Below are 24,254 nucleotides of genomic sequence, written 5' to 3'. Positions count from 1 at the left end.
TGTCTCCCTCTCTCTCTGCCCCTCCCCCGTTCATGCTCTGTCTCTCTCTGTCCCAAAAATAAATAAACGTTGAAAAAAAAAATTAAAAAAAAAAAAAAGAAAAAGAAAATAGAAGTGGGTAGCTGTTTGCATTGCTATGAGGGTAAAAGGTGAAGGCCCCTCAAGAGGAGGAGCAGAAAAAAGAAACATGCAGCAAAAAGCATGGCAAGTTTTGGGAGCCTAAAGTAGTTAAAAATGTATAATAGAGTAAAAGGAGATGGTGGTAGAGTAAGGGAGGTAAGGCATGGGGAAGAGGTAAGAGAAAAGACTGGAGAGACAGATGGGAATCAGATCATAGAAGTTAGAGTTTGGACATTGTGTTACAGGCTGTTGTATCTATTATAATGATTTTAAGAAAACAACCAATGCTGAATTTTCATTTTAGAAAAAAATCACTTTGGGTGTCAGTATACATGATGGATTGAAGAAAGGAAAGTAGATGTAAAGGTACTTGTTAGGATGCTATATTAATAGTACTTAAGATCCAGATGAGAGAGGTAATACAGGCCTGAAGTAAAGTGGTAGCAGTGAGGGTAGAGAAGTAGCAAGCACAGTGTAGGTACTCAGTAAATGTTAAATTTGCTCCCTGGGCTTATATTTAGAATTTCACTTAACTCTGCCCATTACTGTTTGGTTTTGATTTCCTTTAACAAGAATTTGAAAATTGGTCCTCTCTGAAATAGGTATAAGTAGGTGATTTTCTTGGTATTTGAACCTGCTCTTATTAAAGACATTTCAAAGTTGGTTCCTATTATTATAGTACAGTTGCAAACACCTTCCTTTGTTACATATAATGTTCAAGATGAAAGCCTGATAAAAATGAAAGTTTATTTTCACTTTACTTGGTATATGATTATTATATTTGTTTTCTGCTTTATCACTTCCTCTTTAATTATTATATAATTCCTCTCCATGCGTTTCTGTTTTTTGTTTACATTTTTTTACTTCTCTACTTTTTAATTAGTATCTCAGACTTAATTTATTAGCCACTTGACTTTTTGTCTTTTATCTTTGCAGCTCTTTAAAGGCAAGAACTATATCCTTTGTTTCTTTTCGTCCTTCACTATTTCCTTTTTCACTTCTTCACTATTCTATTCATCCATAGTAAATAAAATAACTGGCACTTTTGTATGGCCTTTTTTGAAATATATCATTGATAAGCAGTGTTAGACTTACTGTTGCAAATAGTAAAATTGAAATGAAGAGTGAGTCATCCATCACAGCAGGTGTGTGAAAGGAAGAGAATTGGAGCTTTAATTTGTGTCTTCAGTTTTTGTACTGAATCAGCTTAGTCAGCTCTGTTCTCCATTCCACCCATGAATTATATTGTGTTAAATCCCTTCACTGATTTCTGGCTGTTGTTGGTGCTGCTTTTCTTTTTTTGAAATGTAACAGTCTCGTAGTCTCATGAACCCATTTTTAAATATATTGATTTTAAATATATTGATTTTAGAATCATGTCTACAGAGTGGCAGTGCATCTCTTTAGTTATTCAGGGTAATAGTGTTTTTCAGCCATTTTGAAACTTCCAACATGATCTAAACTTACCGTTTAACATAAGTTTGTAGTGATAAAGATTTGTTGACTGATTCTTAACTATTTATTTTTTAACTATTAAAGTAATAACTCACTTCTGTTAATGTTTATGTAGATTATGTTAGGGAAAGTATCTTTTCTGGTAGTTAACTTCTGAATTACACAGATATCAGAGATGAAAATCTTGGTCAAGTTCATATTTCTTAATATGCTTAAGTGAGTATATAGCCTAAGCTCTGTACCCTTTCTTAAGAAAACAAAAGTCAGTAAAACTGGTATAAAAGTTCTTTTGTATTTCCCTTTTCTAGCACTGTACTACCTATGTCTTTTTAAAGGTGTACTGTCAGTAATTCCAGAGAGAACAAAATGGAGATTTAAACTAACTTATCCAAAGTGAAGTTTTAGGTTTGCTTCCTCCACCCTGATCTTGTGTACAATTTTCTCCCTTTGTCTTTAGTCTTTTATTAAAGTTTTAATATCTCAGAGCATAGTTTACTGAACAGAGATGTTATTATGCAGTTTTGTTGACCAGCAGTGGTTATATAAGGTTTAACCTTACTTAGTCTTATTTAACATTAGAGAGAAATATACTCACTAAAATAATTTGATGTGAAGTATAAAATAATCAACCTTTGTAGGGAATTTCATACATTTATTTTTAAGAATAAAAGTTCAGAAGGACCAATTTAATTGTAGGGCAGGTGTCAGTAACCTATAGCATATTAACCACATGGGGGCACATGAGCCCAATTTTTGTTGACATGTACCTATAAGGAGCCATGCTCATAATTGAAGCATATATGAAGTTTGATGTCATTATTTCCTACTTCTCTGCCTCTTTTATCACAAGCTATATATTTATTATTTAATAAAGAAAGTTCTAGTATTGTTTCTATAATTGTATTCACTGGCATAAGAATGATTATGCATCTCAATAAGAATAGGCCACCAGAAATCATAATGTACTCTAAGATCTAAGAGTCTCATGCTCTACTAGCTGAGCTAGCTGGGCAGTTATTCATAATGTACTCTAGAGAAATTGTTTTAATTTTACAATTTCTTTGTAGATTATAAAAGTCTCCCATTCAGTGTTTACTGGGATGGATGATACCAAGTAAAAAGAGCAAATGGTTTAAGCCTGTTCCTTTTTCCACATCACCTGCCAACCACCCTTTTTAGGATGTAATCTTGGCATGCCATGTAGGCTTTGCAAGCCTCACTTTCCTCAAGAACATAAGAAGATAGTAGTACCTATCTTACAGAGGAGATAATCCACTGCCTAGCACATAGTAAGCGCTCAAATGTTAGCTGCTATTTTTGTTTTCGTAACTGTTATTAATATTGCCATTATATTTGGTTAATTTTTCTGATACCAGTACAAACATAATGTTTTAGAATTTCAGAGGAATCGTGAAGTCCTGATCCTTAGAAGATTAAGCTTGACATATGACAGATCAGTAGAGGATTAAAAACATTTAGGGGCCAGAGGCAGTAATCTCAGCTAGACTTCAGAAGAGACAGGTATTTGAGGCTTGAATTCTTGTAGAGATCAATTATAATCAAGACTGAATAATACTAGATATTGATAATCACCTTTAATGATGTTAGCATGCTTTTGACTATGAACTACTACCCTTAATTCAAAGATTTTTTTTCATAAATAATACATACAACTTTAGAAGTTATCTATGTTATAGCCAGCTGATACCTCTGTAGTAAGTTTTTAAAATGAAGAGGTGCTTCTAGTGTTCCTCCACAAACTATAAAATAAATACTTGTTAATAGACTGATCATGCTCTATCTAAAGTGCTGTTTTGTGTCTTATATTGATTATATCACCTTATAATGCAAGAACAATTATTAAATAGCCAAGGTTACCAAGTATTTTAGGGAAACCATTTGGGTTTAAAGGGACTTTAGTGCCAGTGATGCCCCAAGTAGCAGCCTCCCTAACCCTGGCAAGATGTCTTACAAATCACTGCTAATGGAAATATCAATATCTTTAAGGCTACCTCACTGGCAGAGAGTTGGGTGTGGAATGCAAGATTCCATTGGGGAGGATGTGGGGTAGACTTTAGGAAGTGTCTCCTTTTGAATCACTAGAAATATCTGCTACTCAAGATCATGGAAATTCTGAAATTTAAAATACCAGGTTTGTATTTAGTAAATGTTCACTGATTAAATGAATTAAGTAGCAGGAACTGTTTTGGCTTTGTAGACAAAAGATGTCTGTGCTCTGTAGATTAGAAGCTTCCTACTACTGGCCTGTGAGGGTAGGGATTGTGTCAGGGAATCTTCATCACTATATTCCTATAATACTTAGCACATAGTAAGTATTCATTAAAAACGTGACAAGTGAACAAATGAATTTTTTTCCTAGGATTGCAAGCTGACTGTCAAAAGGCAATGGTTGACATACCTTTAAAATAGCAGTTTTTTGGGGTGCCTGGGTGGCTCAGTCGGTTAATCATCCTGGCTTCGGCTTAGGTCATGATCTCACAGTCCATGAATTCGAGCCCCGTGTCGGGCTCTGTGCTGAGAGCTCAGAGCCTGGAGCCTCCTTTGGATTCTGTGTCTCCCTCTCTCTGTTCATGCTCTGTCTTTCTCTGTCTCAAAAATAAATAAGTATTTAAAAAATTTTAAATAAAAAAAATAGCAGTTTTTCAAACAGAGAGGGAGTCAAACCATAAGAGACTTTTAAATACAGAGAACAAACTGAGGGTTGGTGGTGGGGGGCAGGGGAGAGGGGAAAATGGGTGATGGGCATTGATGAGGGCACTTGGTGGGATGAGCACTGGGTTTTGTATGTAGGTGATGAATCATGGGAATCTACCCCCGAAGCCAAGATACAACCATATACATTGTATGTTAGCTCACTTGACAATAAATTATATTTAAAAAATAAATAAAATAGCAGTTTTTCTTGTGTGTAGTTCTTGAGCTAGCATCTGAATAGCATCAGAATCACCTGGTGGCTTGATAAAACTGCATATTCTTGGCTTCATCTAAGACCTACTGAATCAATTTCTGGGAGTGGGCCTTGGGAATCTGTATTTTTTTTTAATTTTCTTTTTAACGTTTATTTATTATTGAGAGACAGAGAAACAGAGCATGAGCATAGGAGGGTCAGAGAGAGGGAGAGACACAGAATCTGAAGCAGGCTCTAGGCTCCAAGCCGCCAGCACAGAGCCTGATGCAGGGCTCGAACTCACAAACTGCGAGATCACAACCTGAGCTGAAGTCGAACACTCAACTGACTGAGCCACCCAGGTGCTCTGGAATCTGTATTTTTAACAAGGTCCACCACTGTTGTGGGGTAGAAGGTATATAGTAGCATGATTTGTCTTTATAGTTATTATCAGCTAAACCTTTGAATTAGGAATAATAAGCAGGAGCTAACACTTATATTTTTTAATGCCAGTCACTGTACTAAGGTCTTTATTACTATTGAGTCATTTAATTCTTATAGGTACCTTACAAAGCTGGCACAATTTATTTCTATCTTACAGATGATGAAATTATAACAGAGGTGATGGCACCTGCATTTGATCTCAGTGCTGTAACTGCAGACACCATACACTTTAACCACTACACTCTACTGTGCTGACATTAATATGTTACATGATTAAACTTGTAGAATTAGACTCAGGCACTCTTCTTTGATATGACTTCACACTCCTTTTTTTCATTTCCAACTTTCTCTTTCATTGAGATATAATTGACATATAATGGTTCCAGGTGTACAACATAATGATTCAGTATACATATGTATATATTGCTAAATGATCACCACAATAAGTCTATAGTTAACATCCATCACCACACATAGTTACACATTTTGTTCTTGTAATAAGAACTTTAAAGATCAACTCTTTTAGCAACTTTCAGATATACAGTACAGTATTAACTATAGTTGCCATGCTGTACATTACATCACCGAAACTTACTCATCTTACCTTTTGACAAACATCTTCCCATTTCACATATACCCTCAGCTCCTGGAACCACCACTCTACTCTGTTTCTATGAATTCAGCTTTTTAGATTTTACAAATAAGTGAGATCATAGGTATTAGTCTTTCTCAGTCTGACTTACTTCACTTAGCATAATGCCCTCAAGGTCCCTCCATGTATTGCATTGACAGGATTTCCTTATTTTTATGGCCACATAATATTCCATTGTGTATATGTACCACATTTTAATTATCTATTCATCCATCAGTGGATACTTAGGTTGTTTCCATGCCTTAGCTATTATAAATAATGCTGTGACCAAGGTGGGGGTTCAGGTATCTTGGTATTTTCCTTTCCTTCTGATAAATATCCAGAAGTGAAATTGCTAGATCATATGGTAGTTTTATTTGTAATTTTTTGTGGAACCTCCATGTTCTGTTCCATAGTAGTTGTACCAATTTGCATTCCCACCATCATTCCACAAGCATTCCCTTTTCTTCATATCCTTATACTTCCTGATCAGTTCTATGAGTTTATGAAAAAGCATTTTCAGTGTTAATCAAGGTGTGTAATATTGGAGAGTATAGATTTCATCCTTCAGTTACTGCAAAATCCTAGGTTGGTAAAGCTGAGCCTATTCCTCCTTAACTATCTTGGATGCTGAACTTATTTACCTCTAGCCCTGAGTCAGCACAGCATAGTCATTGAGAATAGGAGCCCTTGGGAAAGACCACCTGGATTTGAATCTTAACCTTTGTCAAGTTATTTGACTTCCCTGTGCCTCAGTTTCTTGATCTATAATTCTGAGATATTTATATCCATTATTCAAAAATCTCATCTTCATTTTCATCTTCTTCTGAGATTGCTATTAGTAAATGCCTGCCGTTCTGCTTTAGCTTCCATATCTTACCATATATATGTATACCTATATACATATACATATGGGTATATATATACCTATATATTTTCTATTTCGTTATCTTTTCCTACTGACTCCTTGAAGGGCGCCTCATTCTGATATCCTAACTCACTAGGTTATATATATATATATATATATATATATATATATATACATACATATATATATGTATATATATATATATATATACATATATATAGAAGAGGTATATATACCTATATATGTGTGTGTGTATATATATATATGTATGTATGTGTGTATATATATATATATATCTATCTACAAATATGTGTACCTTCTACCTACATATACATGTATATGTATATATTCCTCTTCTGCTTTTTATACTATCCATTGAGTTATTATTTTATTTCAGTGATTATTTTTTATCCCTAATATTTCATTTTGGCTCTTTTTAGATAGGTTTTGTTTGAATATCCTATTGGCAATACCTTTCCTTAAGTATACTTTCATGCTTATTTTGAATTATTGGTACATTTTTTCAATAACTCTGCTTCAGATGGCATATGATGTCAGTTTGTTGTCACTCCAGGGGTGGGGTGTGTGTGTGTGTGTGTGTGTGTGTGTGTGTGCGCACGTGCACGTGCACCTGCATGCACCAATAAGTTCCTGGAATTCATGTTTCGTTTTCCTTTCTGTAGTTTCTGTGGGTTAATTGTGGTGGGAATGAGCCAGCGGCCCATGCTGATTCATTATCTTAGAAAATTTCATCAGTTACATAGTGATGATAATAGTATGTACTTCATAGAATTGTTATGAAAATTAGATATTCCAGGTGAGGTTCTTAGAACAGTGTTAGTATGCAATTATGCATTCAGTTTAGCTTTAAAAAAATCTATAAAGAGGTGACTTGGATTCAGATCCCAGCTTTAGAAAACTGTTTTGGTATGCTAAAATATAGAGTAAAAAGGATAATAAAGGGTAAAAAGGATAATGACCCATTTTTCAGACTTCGGGCTGTCCCAGAATTCTGTCACATTGTCTAGTGTTTTCTGTCTCCATTATTGCAAAGTAAATTTAAAAAAATGTTCCTTTTAATTTTTTTCCTATTTTGAAAAATTTGAAACCAGAAAAATATAATGGATACTCATACCCATCACCTAGATTTAGTCATTGTTAATATTTTACCACTATTGCCTCCTCTATTTTCTGAAATATTTTAAATTATATATTTTTAAAGTAGGGGCACCTGGGTGGCTCAGTCAGTTAAGCATCTGACTCTTTTTTTTTTTTTTTTTTTTTAATTTTTTTTTTTCAACGTTTATTTATTTTTGGGACAGAGAGAGACAGAGCATGAACGGGGGAGGGGCAGAGAGAGAGGGAGACACAGAATCGGAAACAGGCTCCAGGCTCTGAGCCATCAGCCCAGAGCCTGATGCGGGCTCGAACTCACGGACCGTGAGATCATGACCTGGCTGAAGTCGGACGCTTGACCGACTGCGCCAGCCAGGCGCCCCAAGCATCTGACTCTTGATCTCGGCTCAGGTCATGATCTTATGGTTCATGAGATCAAGCCCTGCATCAGGTTCTGCGTTGATAGCATAGTGCCTGGTTGGGATTTTCTCTCCCTCTCTCTGCCCCTCTCCAGCTCTGCACATGCACGTGCTCATTCTCTCTCTCTCTCTCTCTCTCACACACACACACTCTCAAAAATAAACATGAAAAATGTGTTTTTCTTTTTTTTAATTTCATTTTTTAAATTTACATCCTCTCTGCCCCTCTCCAGCTCTGCACATGCACGCGCTCGCTCTCTCTCAAAAATAAACATGAAAAATATGTTTTTTTTCTTTTTTTTAATTTCACTTTTTAAATTTACATCCAAATTAGCATATAGTGCAACAATGATTTCAGGAGTAGATTCCTTAGTACCCCTTAACCCATTTAGCCCATCGCCCCTCCCACAACCCCTCCAGTAACCCTCTGTTTGTTCTCCATATTTGAGTCTCTTATGTTTTGTCCCCCTCCCTGTTTTTATATTATTTTTGCTTCCCTTCCCTTATGTTCATCTGTTCTGTGTCTTAAAGTCCTCATATGAGTGAAGTTATATGATATTTGTCTTTCTCTAATTTCGCTTAGCATAACACCCTTTAGTTCCATCCATGTAGTTGCAAAAAAAATTATTTAAATTATAAGATTTTGATGTTTCATTTATAATTACACTTATAAACAAATCTGTAAAATATAAAGCCATTTCTTATATAACCACTATACCATAAAATTAATAACTTCTTAATTATCATCATCTAATACCACATCTGTATTCAAAGTACTCCAGTTGTCTTGAGAATATCTTTTATAGCTCCTTTGTTCAAATCAGGATCCATTCAAGGTCCACACATTATATTTGATTGTTGTCTCTTGTTATTATATTTTTAATTTAGTGTAGTCATATCCCCTCCCTTCATTCTGAATTTATTTCCTGGTGTGTTTAAACTTCTATCTCTTATATATTCTGTAAACTGGAAAATAGACCCAAAGGCTTGATTAAATTCACAGCATATGTTTCTGGCAAGAATGTTTTATAGATGATGTGTAAAAAGATTAATATTTTAAAAAAATATAGGATGAGGCAAAGTGGGAAGCAAAAGGAGTTGTGATCCCAGGGTCATGGGATTGAGCCCTGTGTTGGGCTCCACGCTGAGTGTGGAGCCTGCTTTAAGGTTCTCTCTCTCCCCCTCTGCCACTCTCCTCCATTCACTCTCTCTCCATCTAAAATAAAATAAATAAAATTGGGGTGCCTGGGTGGCTCAGTCGGTTGAGCGTCCAACTTCGGCTCAGGTCATGATCTCATGGTTCATGAATTTGAGCCCCTCATTGGGCTTACTTGATGTCAACACAGAGCCTATTTAAGATCCTCTGTCCCCATCTCTCTCTGCCTCTCCCCCACTTGTGCTCTCTCTCTAAGAAAATATTTAAAAAATAAAATAAATATAATACATATACAGTCACAGAACTGGCAATAATTTATTGGTCCTTCTATGACAGCCATATATCCAAGATTTTCTAGGACAATTCTGATATCAAATAATTTGTCCTGTCAAACATCTCCTCAATTTTTCATTAGAAAAACTTGGATAAAGTATAAAACCTCTTTCTCTGTATAGTAATACACTGTTTGTTTTTTAAAGTTAGGGTCTGCTTTAGACCTTTAGAAACCGTGTTGGAAGTAAGAGAGAGTAGTAAATAACACCAGTAGAATTCTTCCAGTTAGCTAACCAAGAGAAGATAGTATTTTGGTGAAGAGAGGGATTAAGACCTGTCAGATGTTGCTGGTGGATGGATAGGATCAAGTCTGAGAATCGACCATCAGATTTAGCAATTCAAAGGTCATTAGTAAATAAGGCACTGTGCTTAAGCACTTCATGTGTAATATTTAATATCCATGGTAGATCCTGTGAAATAGATAGTTATTAGGCCTATTTTACAGACCAGGAGACTGAGATTCAGAGAGATAACTTGCTCAAGGACATAGGGCTGGTAAATGTTAGAACTAGGATTTAAACCCAGTAAGACTCTAGATCAGCACTAACTCAAGAGCAACTGGCTACATGTGGTTATTTACATTTGTATTTAAAGAAATTAAATTAAAATTTTAGTTTCTCAGTTGCACTAGTAACATTTCAGGTGCTCAGAAGCCACATGTGGCTAGTAGCTACCATACTGGACAGCACAGACAGGACGTTTCCATCATTGCCCAGAGTTCTGTTGGATAGCAGTACTCTAGAGCCTGCGATCTTAATCACTACACATAAAGTCTCCCAATTTACAAAGTTTTACATACGTGTATATAATTTAAATAAATCCTGCCATTAAATTTTCCTCTGAAATTCAAAAGGCTGACATAGGTCTTCTTTCTATCAAATCAGTTGATTCCAGCAAAAATTATTTTGGTGTTTCTGTGTCTAACAATCTGGTCATGAAATTATCTGGTGTAGGGAGAAACCTGGAAAGCAAGGCTATATATCCTTTCACTTTTTTCCACTTTCATTTATGAGAGTTCAGAAGGACATAACTAACATGTTTGAATGATCAGTGACCCTGAATTAATATAAGGTACTTGAGTGCTATAGTATCTGTATATTACTATCCTAAAGTATGTTACTTGATTGGTTAGGTTGGCTGATTCAGAATATGCCTTGTAACATTGTAGGAATAGGAGCAGTGGAAAATTTAGGCTGTGATACTTTTAGGGGAATTGAGTAGGTGAATGCTTCCTTCTGTCTCTTCAGTTAATGATGTTTTCATGACCAAGATGTTTATATCATATTCATTACTTTGAACCCTTAAAGGAATATAATTTGCATGAGAGATTTGGTCAGTACAAGAATCACTAGATAGATGACCGTATTTGTATATTTTGTTTTTACTATTTTGTCTTTCATCTTTTAATGTTTTCTTTCTTTAAAATGTAATTTAAGCTGCTAAATATCTGCTTTCATTCCTATTTCATACGTCTTCCTTCTATCTGTATCCTTTTTACAACACAGCTATAGTTAGAGGATGTTAACAGTGTTTATGAAATAAAGAGATAATATGAACCCTACATTGTATAGCTTGAGAATCAAGTTCCATTTCAGGCTCTACTTGGAAAGCTGTAACCTCTAGAAAGTCACTGCAGTCTTGTAAAATCTGGAATGACACTCTTTACCTCACATTGAATGGCATGTGGCTTATGTAGTAATTATAACGGATAACCAGTTTTTAAAGGCTAAATACTCAATATACTATCTAGTTCTTTGAATGTTAAATTGAGTAGAAACCATTCTTATCAAAGGACAGTTTGGCTCTTACCTTCCACCAAAGTCAGTTTGGCAGGCCTGCCTTTTCCTTATTTGAAAGTGACAAGTTCTGTAGTTGTCACTGTCTTTTTTATACCTACAATTTCAGAATCTGGATATGTTTATAAATGCTTTTTGGCAGAAGTTATGTACTCTTGACCTAAAAATCTCATATGAGGTAGTACATGAACTTTATTCAGTAGCTCCCTAGTTACTTTTCAAGTATGTTGCTTTTTTTTTCCAGTTTGGAACAGGCTTCAAATTTGAAAGTAGAAACTTTTTTTTTTTTTTTACCAGGAATATTAAGTTTCTTTACTAAAAATCTAGACTTATTGAAGTAATAAAAGGAATTTTTTCATAGCTTTTGAGTGGGTCCTGTGGCACTTATGTATTCCAGTGGCATTTTATTTCCAGATATTATAAAATTCAAATTCAAAGTGATGGCAAGCAAAATATTTTGAAACATGGCAAACCCCCGCCCCCACCGTCAGGCAAAGACTTGATTGTTTTTAAAATTTTTATTTTCAAGGTTGAATTTCAGAATTGATTAGATGGGAATTTTTGTCAGCTTGCCAAATACTTTAAACTTCTAAATAAATTAACTTAAACTTTTAATTTATCATTAATTTTGTTTTATTAATTAAACCAGTCATTTTTAAAGCTTAAGCTAACTTAGCTGTTAGCTAGAATATAGACCATGCTTTTTCCCAGCTTGTAAGATTTTTCACTTACTGAAGGAAAATAAAGTTTAGACAAAGAAAAGGTACACATTTGGATATAATTTAAACCTCATTTTCATGACTGTTGGCCTAGTGATTATAGATTCTGTTCCAGTATTGTTTTCAATAATAGTGTTGCTATAGCAACTAATAAATGCATGCTTCAAAGGGAAGAAACAAAAAGCCTCTCCACTGATTGTGTTGTACATTGGGATGAAATTTTTCTTTATTAACTTGTATGATTTGCTCTAGACTTGCAAAACTGTTTGTCCCAAAGAAATATTCTGAGAATTCTGTTACATGTTTTTCTTTGCTGTTTTAATCTCATCATCTGTTTCTTGTATTGACAGTATGCTACAGTTAATTTACAAAGGGAAAGATGTAGAAACAGTTTATATCAGAAATTCTGTATCTTTCTCTTGTGTCTCAAACAGCACTCTAGAGGAAAGAAACATTTTTGCCTCGTGCTTTTGTCTCATGCCCTCCTGAGCTGTGTAAAATGAATCTTGTTCCTATAAAAGTCAGTTGATGTAACATGTAGTGTCTTTTCTTTGTTACAGTGAAGATTGTTGTAAACATTAAGTCCTTGAGTATTATTGGCATAGTTATTGTATGAACAAATGGTTGAAATACATTAAAATTGTCCATTAATGTATTTCATTGCAGAATTGGTCATAATGAATACTGGAAGTGGCCTAAATGTCTTAATAAACCCTTAATTAAGTAGGAGAATAATTAAATAGATTATAAGGTATATCTATATAATTTGTAAGCATCTTGCAGCCATTAAAAATTATGGTTTGTACTTGATATAAAATGATGTCCATGGAAAGATAATAATTCAGAAAAGTGTTTTCAAAACTGTAGTACAATCCCATTTTTATGTGAAAACGTGTGTGTGAGTGTGAGTTTAAAATGTGAATGTGTGGAGAAATATATGACAGGTGTTACCATTAGTTATTTCTAGGTTTTAAAATAGGACATTAGCATTGTTTCTGTATTTTTTTAAATTCTTTGAAAAGAAGGAAGTGTTGTAGCCATTAGAAGCAATTTCAATGGTGTTTTGGTTTGATGTTCAGAGGGAGCTAATATTTGGGGGAAAAGGTCCAAAAATTTTTAATAATACAAAACAATGTCACATGCATTTCTCCTCTGACTTACTGGCATTTCAGTTGGCTGTGGGTCAAAAAGAAAGTTAATGTATGGACAGAAGCTGAGTCTCTACCATAATCTGACCTTAATAAAGCAATCATGCTTGACTTGATAGGATAGATCTTAAGTCTGGAATTGGTGGGGAGAAGACTGTTTTGGAAGTGGGGTGTCCTAGGATGACTATCTCCAGAAGATGAAAATGGTAAAATAGTTCATGTCAGGTTTAGGCTAAGCACGAACTGGCCTTTCACAGATTTGTTTCTGAGAATTATGTTTGCTTCAGTTTTTAGATTTCCTTTTATTAAAAGATTAACATATGCTTCAAGAAAAATTTAAAAAGTACAAAAGTGTTAAAAGTGGGGGGAAAATAGACATAATTGGGTTTCTCCCACCCCTGGAATCCTTCAGTCTTTTTTAATATAAGAGAACAGATCTGGGAAATGGAGGAACTAACTATGCCTCAAGAAAATATTTCATTCTTGGGGTGCCTGGGTGGCTTAGTCGGTTAAGTGTCCCACTCTTGATTTCAGCTGGGAGTGGAGCCTGCTTAAGATTCTCCCTCTCCTTCTCCCTCCCCTTCTGCCCCTCCCTCCTCTCAAAAACAAAAACAAAACCAAACCCTGGTCATTCTTTATAATGTGATACAATGATCACTGGATAGAAGTCAGGAAATTCACCTTCTGGTCCCAGTTAGTGTTAGTTGTGTGACTGGAACAAGTTACTTTGCCTCTCTGGACATAGGTTTCTATCATTTCCAAGGTGATCAGTTTGGACTTTGAAATTATAGGTTGATAAGGGTTGACTTGATAAAACTCCCTAATAATGCAGACATTTTTTAAAGGGTATATATGAGAGTGTGTGTGCGCGTGTGCACATGTACATTGCATATGTGCATCTCTGGAAAGGCTTTCTCTCTAACCATAAAAAAGTAATGTATTAACTGTGGTGTTTATAATTGTGAAATAAACACTGCACTTAATTGACGTAGGATTTATTTCCAAAGAATTGGGTGTTTCATCTATTTTTGCTATTCTCGTATCATCCTGTTAGACATGTGAGTAGAGAGGATTTCATTCATGTTTAAGTGACAGTCATAGCTAGACTAAATTATTCATTGTTAGAGAATCAGTGGCACAGCTGAAAATAAATTCAGTTCCTAGCACACAATTCTCTTGGTCTTTCTCTTAGGTTTCTTTCTTAGAGAAATGAAGTTATTTTTGATATGGTTAAGAACATCATTTCTTGCTTGACAGAAGTAAAATTAGGGACTATCCATAGAACATTTCTACCTTATAATTTATTTGGTATTTTGTAGAATAGATTACTTTCCTAATTGTATTTGTCATGGTCACTTACTAAAAATATTTAGTGTTATCTGGTTTTATTATATACCTCTCTCTTGAGTCATGGTTGGGGGTGAGCATGGGAGACCTACACATAAGGAAGGCATTATCTTTTAATAGAAGTTAATCACATTGGCCTATCTCCCTGCTTGCTTGGTCAGTAACTGTGAACTCTGGAGATCTATCTAGTGATTATAAACCTGTTTTATATGGCATATGACTTTATATGGGAAGTCAGCTTTGATGATAGATTTCTACACTGGTGTAGAAGAGAAATGTTTAGTTAGCATTTCAGAAGAATTGAACCTATTAGCATCTATGTATTCTGCCTTTAGGCTTTCTTGAGCCCTCTCATTTGTGTAATCTTTTAATGTTATTGGTTTTCAACAAAAGAAATAGCACATCATGTCAAAATGAATTATTACAGCTGTATTCATTAAGGAAATCAATTCCTTTTATTTCATGGAATGATGAAATTATTATTTCAGGTGTTTATGGGGGTAGCAAGATTAAGAGTTATTTACATAATACCAGATATTCAGAATATTTGGAAATAGTGTTAGCATTTGCTATGTACAGAAAAAACTTAGGGCTTCATAATTTGAATTTTTCATCTTGAGTTATTTGACAGACATTTGAGCTCCTACCATGCATTGGACCTTATACTCTGGGGGTGGATGGAGATGTAAAGACAGAATTATTTTCAAGCGTGGGTTTTGTCTGTGCTGAAATTTAGGAAGGCATTAAGCTTTATTAGATGTAGTTTACATTTAATGTACTATATACCTCTGCAACCTTTCCCTTGCCCTATAATTATTTGTTACTTCACTAGATTCACACTCAATTTAGAAAGTGTGTTCTAAAAGAACTTGCTGTTAGAAGCTATGAAAAATCCTTTTGTAAAGTGAATTAATTTGCCTTTTATATATCCAGGTTTTCATCTGTGATTTCTTAATAAACAACTTGTGAGTATTTTAATTTTTTATTAGCAAGTAACATATCTATGGTTCACTTTAACCCCTTCCTCCCAACCTCTCTTTGTGTCCCTCTCATAATTGTAATTACACAGAACAGGAGTTTGGTTGTTCTTACTAAGTATATAAATGATCCCAGTTTTCAAGCTTTTAATTTTTTTAACCTTAAAAGACTGACTTAAGACACTATGACTTAAAAAAATTGTACGGGGCGCCTGGGTGGCGCAGTCGGTTAAGCGTCCGACTTCAGCCAGGTCGCGATCTCGCGGTCCGTGAGTTCGAGCCCCGCGTCGGGCTCTGGGCTGATGGCTCAGAGCCTGGAGCCTGTTTCCGATTCTGTGTCTCCTTCTCTCTCTCTGCCCCTCCCCCGTTCATGCTCTGTCTCTCTCTGTCCCAAAAATAAATAAACGTTGAAAAAAAATAATAATAAAAATTTAAAAAAAAATTGTAATAAATTGATAAACAATGTGTATCAGTTTAAATTTGACCCATGGGTCTTTTCAGTGTAATTTACATTTGACCTTTGTACAGTTGAAATATAAGGGCTATATGTTCTAGTCAAATTGTCCTGTAGCTGTTAGATTAATTTAGATTTGGTTTTCGGTAGTATAGTGGTTGGTAGCCAAAGTGATTGTGAAAATAAAGTTGTAAAATATGTATAAACAGGAGTAGCTATGATTTTTAGCATGCACATCCAATGTAATCTCTTATTTAAGCAGACTTATATTAGCATTTATTATCAACTCAGAACAAAGTACAAAACATGGAGCACCTGACTGGCTCAGTTAGTAGAGCATGCAACTCTTGATCTCGGGGTTGTGAGTTCAAGCCCCACATTGGGTGTAGACATTACTTAAAAAATAAAATCTTAAAAAAAAAAGCAAAATACAAAGCAATACATAATGAAAAATTAGAAGAAAGTTGGAGGAAAAAAACCTTGAAGCTGAAAAGTAGTCATTTAAAAAATTGAACCCCTAAAACATGCTTATATAAACATTGTTATATAGAAAGTTCTTACATAAGAGGCTGGTGTTGCATGTATTGTGACTGTTTTCTAAGTAATTTATATCATATATATCAGAAATATGTGTAGCAGCCAGTGTCTAGTTTCTAGTCTGACAGTAGGCCAAAGAACTTTGGAGGTAGGATCCAGAGAGAAAAAATAATTCTCTGTTATTTCAACCCCTCTAAACAGGACACCATACTTGCAGAACTTCTTCAAATACATAAAGAACACATCGTAGGATATCATGAGCACGATTCTCTTTTGGACCACAAAGAAGAAGAAGAGTTGACTGAAGAAGAAAGAAAAGCAGCTTGGGCTGAGTATGAAGCAGAGAAGAAGGTAGTTCATTCAAAATGCTTTTTGGTTTTTGTATTTGTGTTAGTCATTTGAAAGAGAGATGAGTAAGAAAAGGGTCACGTTTGGAATAAGTAATAATAATAGTGAGTCTTCAGGAACAATATGAGAGTCAGTGTATGGGCTTTTGGCTACCTTTTGGGGTAGGGTGAGAGGAAAGGAAAGAAGAAAATAGTTTCCACTTAAAGTGTAGTAACCCATTTCTGCTTAGCACTTGTGCTGAATTGAGAGATTAGTGGGAAGCTATATATTTAACATCACTTAACTCCCATCAACACCCTCACTCTAGTAACAGATATACAGGAGCTTAGAGTTTGGAGGTAGGAGTAAATGTTGCTTTAGCATGTGTACCTGAAATCTAAATTTTGACTGTCAGAACACAAAAATATTCCATTATTGGAAATTAATGTCACTCTCCAACAGCAACTTTATTTAAAATAGTTCCTTCCATGTTTATTTTAAACACCAATCCACTTGAGCAAAAATGTGCCTGAGCATGGGAAACCTTATCCTAATACCTGAATTCTTTAAACTCCTAACTCATTGTACCAAACTTCTTTAACGTTAATGTTATGTTAGGAGTCTCATTAGAATTCTCTGAGTTGCCCCATTCTGTGGGAATTATCAGAAAAAAAGAATACACCTTTAGGGGTTAAAACTTTCTGTGTAATAGGATCTTGGTTTCGGGTGAAAAGGGTGTTTTGTTTGTGTGTGGAAGAGTGTTAATAATTTCTTAGATCTGAGAATGTGGATTCTTTTCTAAACCAGTAGGTGATGTAGAATTTCAAGTTTTAAATCACAATGTGGAAAGTGCATAATTTTTTGTTTTTAGGGACTGACCATGCGTTTCAACATACCAACTGGGACCAATTTACCCCCTGTCAGTTTCAACTCTCAAACTCCTTATATTCCTTTCAATTTGGGAGCCCTGTCAGCAATGAGTAATCAACAGCTGGAGGTAAGTTGTGAAGTACAAAAGTAGTTTAACTTGAATTAAAGGCAATTTCAAGTGCCTGTTGTTGCGGGTTCCCTATGCAGGAATATCACATTCTCCAAAAGATTACCTCTAAATAGACCAAGAAATTTTTCTTTTATTTGTTGACCCTTTTGAACCAACATAGTATGGTAGAATGTGGTTTGTTCAGAGCACAAGAGAATTAGGCCTTGAATTAATGTTGTTTGAATTGTTTTAATTAAGGAACAATAGGCAGCTGACTAGCTGGGGAAATAGAACTTTCTTCAGTTATAAAATATTTTGAATAAACAAATTAACTTAATGTTTGAAAATAGAATACATTAATTTACATTGTGATGCAATGTAGATGCAGCATTAAGTATATGATAATGTTCAGTATGAAATAATTACTGAAGAGTCAATTATGAATTAAATAAGAAAGATTAGGTTTTATTATACCAATAATGTAATAACTTAATTGAAACTGTTGTTTCCTTTTTAAAATGTATTTAAATTTATAAATTACTGGTGCAAACCCAAACTTTTATCTTCCTAACAAGACCCTCACTGATACGTTTTACCCACTTTATTGATGCTGCAGTTTTCTGATTTTCAATTATTTGAAGAGTTTTAAAACCAAATGCTATATAAAAGGGGTGCCTGGGTGGCTCAGTCAGTTAAGCGCCTGACTCTTGATTTGGGCTCAGGTCATGATCTCACGGTTCAGGAGATTGAGCCCCAAGTTGGGCTCTGTGCTGACAGTGCAGAGTCTGCTTGGGATTCTCTCCCTCTTTCTCTGCCCCCCCTAAAATAAATAAATAAATAAATAAATAAATAAATAAATAAATAAATAAATAAATAAACAAACATTTACAAAGAAAACAAGTGCTATCAATTGGCAAGAGGAAGGATCCTTATACTTTACAACCAGGCCATCTTTTATATGCCCTATATAAGATTTCTTCTATTCTTCTAGGACCTCATTAATCAAGGAAGAGAAAAGGTTGTGGAAGCAACGAACAGTGTGACAGCAGTGAGGATTCAGCCTCTTGAAGATATAATTTCAGCTGTAGTAAGTTAATTGGCAGTTGTCTTACTCCAACTTGCAATTATTGTCCCTCCCCTAATTTGTTTTAATTTTTAATTGTTGTTTGCTTCACTCCTTTTGTGGGGAAAACCGCATAATTCTTATATCTTTATTGGCAATAGTAAAATGCTCATAAACTGGATAATAGTGTCAAGCTATAATTCAGCAATTTTACCTAAAAGCTGGCACAAATGAGAAATGGGTATATCTAAGAAATGGGAAATCAGTCAGTCATAGAAATGTATGTGTTGTTTACATAAACAAGTTTTATCTGTTGCACCAATTAAATCCAAGTTGTTTCACTCCAGAGATAGCCAAACCTTGTACAACGGTGGATAACTTAGTGCCTTGCTTTTTACATCCTTGTTTTCTTTAGAAAAGAATAAAGGAGAGAGAAAAAAAAACTTCTAAAATCCTGAATATTTTTAAGTACCTTAATTATTTTTCCTCAGTGTACTGCAATAAGGAGTAAATAGAACCTTTTTCTTTTAGTGGAAAGAAAACATGAATCTCTCAGAGGCCCAAGTACAGGCGTTAGCATTAAGTAGACAAGCCAGTCAGGAGCTTGATGTTAAACGAAGAGAAGCAATCTACAATGATGTATTGACAAAACAACAAATGGTAAGAGTTTGACTATTTCTAAGTTATGTCCAATTTTCTTGAATTCATAATAATGGGTTTGTGTGACATCTATGTCAGTAACCATCCCTTCCTCATATGGCTGGCTGGCTGGTCATTGGTTGTTCCTGGAAGAAGTATTGCCAGAAAACCTAATAATGTCAAGTAAAGGTGTAATATCTTGGTTACCAGATTACAGAAGAGCAACAACTTCCCAAGTGGGTCTCCTTGAAGATTATGTAGGATCTCTTTCACATAATTTTATATTTTATGTAGTCTGGACATTTAAAAAGGAATTTTTGCCAGGGGCGCCTGGGTGGCTGTCAGTTGGGCATCCGACTTCAGTTCAGGTCATTATATCATGGTCCATGCATTCAAGCCCCGCGTCGGGCTCTGTGCTGACAGCTCAGAGCCTGGAGCCTGCTTCGGATTCTGTGTCTCCCTCTCTCTCTCTGACCCTCCCTCGTTCATGCTCTGTCTCTCTCTGTCTCAAAAATAAATAAACATTAAAAAAATTTTTTTAAAAAGGAATTTTTGCCAAACTTTTACCATATTTACCATATTTACCATTTTTAAACACCTTCCCAAAATAAGTATACTTTTTAATATATTTGAGAGTAAAAAAAAACAGTGGAGCTATAGATGATATATGTCACCAGTTCCTATTAAATTATTTAATTCTTTAAAAGGCTAGCATATTCCAGGACCTTTGATCGTTTTTTCCCAGCATAGTTGTTTGCCAGCCATCTGCCTTTCAGTGGGAAATTTCAACTCTTGACTCCAGGGAATCAATTTCTGTGGCATGAATTTTACTTAGAAAGCGCTGTAGAATTATTGATTTCAGATTATCTTAGGAAATTTGAGATAGTCCAGGTAGGAATTATTCCCACTGCAAGTGCTTTTCCCCTTTGGTGTTTGTCACTAAAAATGTTTGTCTGTCATTCTGTGAAATATTCAGAAGAATGAACAAGAAATGAGACTTGACAAAAAGTGCTGTAACTAATACTTGAAACTAATCATAGTGCAGGACAGTTACTATGGCAACTAACCTAAATGCTGCTTGCAATACAGTAGTCAAGTCATTAAGAAAATTTAGCCCTAAATGGTGTTACTAACTGGTTTCTACAGTAATGGTCTTGTGAATGCCTCAAATTAGTAATGGTGGTAACAATAATGTGTTTTCCTTTTGATATGGTACACCCTTAACAAATTGATTTTAACTTAAAACTTGATATTTGCCTCTTTGTGACAGGTCATGCACTTGTAACATGCACTCCCTTTTCTCTCTTTAGTTAATCAGCTGTGTTCAGCGAATACTTATGAACCGAAGGCTCCAGCAGCAGTACAATCAGCAGCAACAACAACAAATGACTTATCAACAAGCAACACTGGGTCACCTCATGATGCCAAAGCCTCCAAATTTAATCATGAATCCTTCTAACTACCAGCAAATTGATATGAGAGGAATGTATCAGTCAGTAGCTGGTGGTATGCAGCCACCACCATTGCAACGTGCACCACCCCCAATGAGAAGCAAAAATCCAGGACCTTCCCAAGGGAAATCAATGTGATTTTGCACTAAGCTTAAATGGATTGTTAAAATCATAGAAAGATCTTTTATTTTTTTAGGAATCAATGACTTAACAGAACTCAACTGTATAAATAGTTTGGTCCCCTTAAATGCCAATCTTCCATATTAGTTTTAATTTTTTTTAATAGGGCATACCATTTTTTCCTGACATTTGTCAGTGATGTTGCCTAGAATCTTCTTACACACATTGAGTACAGAAGATATTTCAAATTGTTTTCAGTGAAAACAAGTCCTTCCATAACAGTAACAACTCCACAGATTTCCTCTCTAAATTTTTATGCCTGCTTTTAGCGACCATAAAATTGTCATAAAATTAATGAATTTAGCAAAGAATACAGATTTATATATTCGTTCTTTACATATAAAAATACACAGCTGAGTTCTTAGAGTTGATTCCTCAAGTTATAAAATACTTTTGTACTTAATCCATTTCTTTATTAAAGTGATTGAAATGGTTTTAATGTTCTTTTGACTGAAGTCTGCAACTCGGCTCCTGCTGTTATCATCTCCGTGACTGAAAGTTAGAAACTAAGGGTTATCTTTGACACAGAATTGTGTGCAATATTCTCAAATACTACTGCTCGAAAACTTGGAGGAGTCTTGCAGTTATCTTAGCATTGTATAAACAGCCTTAAGTATAGCCTAAGAAGAGAATTCCTTTTTCTTCTTTAGTCTTTCGGCCATTTTTTATTTTCACTTATATGTGCTTAAATAATCACTGGTAAAATTTCAGGGTTGTGGATTATCTCCCACACATGAATTTTCTTGCTCCTGGCACTAATATAAAGCACACCTCCTAACTGCTTGGTGCCAGTGCTAGTGCTTCATCCTGTTGCTGGCAGTGGGATGTGGACTAACAAAATCATGTTCTAGCATTTTAGGAGGTTAAGGATGATGGTGTGGTTGTAGGGTCACACCCTGTTCTATAAATATCAAAATGGCAGAACCATTGCTGACTTCTTAAGTTCACATGAGGAATGTGCTTTAATAATTCCCAGTACTGTCAGTATTGTGAAATAATTCCTCCGAAAGATAAGGATCACTGGCTTCTATGCTCTTCCTCTTTTCTGTCACCCTATGTTCTTTTCCCTCAACTTTCCTATGTTATTTTAAATAACTTACATTTCAAAGTTTGATTTTTTTTTAGTTTAGATCCATGAGGCAGTTTTAGGATCAAAATTCATCTACTACCCTTTTATGAACTTTTACTAGAAAACCATTACATTGTTGTTTTTCTTAATCCAAGCCTATAAAATGACCTATGAGTTTATTCATGTACAATTTGGTTGCTTGAGTTCCTTGAAGAAAAAGATTGTTAGACTATGGGAGTCAACTCAACATGGCAAAACTATTTTTGAGATGGTGATGTAACAGGTAGTGGAAATAGCTAAAAAATTACATAAAAAATGAAAGTTGGGTGGTGGAATTGTTCTAGGTATCACTGGATTAGAATGAGTTTAACATTAGCTAGAACTGTTTTGAGTTATTTGGATGATTAAGAGATTTCCATTTTTATCATGAAAGAACTAGTGGTAAACATGCAAGAGCACTAAGGTTTGTGATACAGAATTTGTAAGGTTAGGTGGATTCACTCCATCCCCCCTCCCACTTTACCATGGTGAGTTATCACTAACAAATTCCATATATTTGGATATTGTGCCAGCCATATAATCAAATTTATTTAATTGGGATGGGGGAGATATGTTTTTACTTTAGAAGAATGAAAAGGACAAGATTTATGAGAAGTATTTAAAGGCAGTACACAATGGCCAGCTGTTGTCAGTTGGTATTTCTGCAAGTCCAGAATACTTTAAACCTGATTTACTAGACCTGAGAACTTTCAACATGGTCTGATTACTTGCTCAAAGACATGGATGTAAAAATTTTAGGCAACCTTCTAAACCTTTTTCACCATGGATGAAACTATGACTTGAGTAATACATAGAAAGGATTAATTGGAACTAAGAGAGTTTGAAATAAAACTTGGACCACTTTGCATACTCTTCTCACTTGACATTTTAGCTACATAATATGTACTTTGAGTATAACATCAAGCTTTAACAAATATTTAAAGACAAAATCACATCAATTAAGATACTAAAAGGCTCATTTTTCTATTTGTTTTAGATGTTTTAAATAGTTGCAATGGCTTAAAAAATGACGATTTAAAATGTTGCTTGTAATACAGTTTTGCCTGCTAAATTCTCCACATTTTGTAACCTGTTTTATTTCTTTGGGTGTAAAACGTTTTTGCTTAGTATTGTGATATTGTATATGTTTTGTCCCAGTTGTATAGTAATGTTTCAGTCCATCATCCAGCTTTGGCTGCTGAAATCATACAGCTGTGAAGACTTGCCTTTGTTTCTGTTTAGACTGCTTTTCAGTTTCGTATTGAGTATCTTAAGTACTGTAGAAAAGATGTCACTTCTTCCTTTAAGGCTGTTTTGTAATATATATAAGGACTGGAATTGTGTTTTTAAAGAAAAGCATTCAAGTATGACAATAATACTATCTGTGTTTTCACCATTCAAAGTGCTGTTTAGTAGTTGAAACTTAAACTATTTAATGTCATTTAATAAAGTGACCAAAATGTGTTGTGCTCTTTATTGCATTTTCACAGCTTTGAAAATCTGTGCACATATTGTTTCATAGAAAATGTATAGCTTTTGATGTCCTATTTAATGGTGATTCTTTTGCACATTTAGTTATTTAATATTGGGAGGTCAAAAAGTTTGGTCTTTGAATCTGTTATGTACTAAATTCTGTAAAAGGAGATCTCTAACCTCAAAAATAATTTACATACCAGGAAGCCTATGTGTGTTTGTGTTAGTTTTGGTTGTCTCTTTGTAATCCAGCACCATTTCCTGCTTCCTAACAGCTGAAATCACTCATTTAAATCAAGCAAGGCTACCAATCCACACTTGATAGAAAAGCTGCTTACCCTCCTGAAGCCATAGCAGGTTGATGGAAGCCTTATTACCTGGCCTCCAAAGAAGCTGAATATTTTGTAGTTTTCCCTTAGCTATGCCCATTTTCCCTCTATCACAAAATCAGATACTTAACATTTATGCCCCAAACAAAACTTTAATTACTTACCTTATCTCAGTAACCTTTGTTTCTTTTAAGGGTGGCATGTTGTGAAGCTATAGATACTTACTCTAACAGTAAATTAGGTCATTCTTTTACATGCTTATTTCACTAAAAATTAT

At 34.8% G+C, this 24,254-nt stretch overlaps 1 protein-coding gene across 12 annotated transcripts in view; it reads left to right on the top strand.

Moving 5' to 3' along the window:
• Positions 1-23,639, top strand: part of ATRX (ATRX chromatin remodeler) — a 303,341-nt gene extending 279,702 nt beyond the window's left edge. For 11 of the 12 annotated variants that reach the window (XM_045471900.1, XM_045471902.1, XM_045471895.1 and 8 more), the window contains 5 exons: positions 16,630-16,779; positions 17,627-17,752; positions 18,726-18,821; positions 19,329-19,457; positions 20,747-23,639. In XM_045471900.1, the coding sequence (XP_045327856.1) occupies positions 16,630-16,779; positions 17,627-17,752; positions 18,726-18,821; positions 19,329-19,457; positions 20,747-21,025 (780 nt within the window). In that variant the 3' untranslated portion in view covers positions 21,026-23,639. Of the gene's footprint in view, positions 1-15,393; positions 15,426-16,629; positions 16,780-17,626; positions 17,753-18,725; positions 18,822-19,328; positions 19,458-20,746 lie in introns of those variants that run through there. The other variant, XR_006710928.1, reaches the window with a different exon arrangement.
• The last annotated feature ends 615 nt before the right edge of the window (positions 23,640-24,254 follow it).

Source organism: Leopardus geoffroyi, chromosome X, assembly GCF_018350155.1.
Source record: "Leopardus geoffroyi isolate Oge1 chromosome X, O.geoffroyi_Oge1_pat1.0, whole genome shotgun sequence".
In the NCBI taxonomy this organism is placed as follows: Eukaryota; Metazoa; Chordata; class Mammalia; order Carnivora; family Felidae; genus Leopardus; species Leopardus geoffroyi.
Note: the sequence above shows the minus strand (reverse complement) of the source record. Positions and strands in the feature narration are given on the sequence as shown.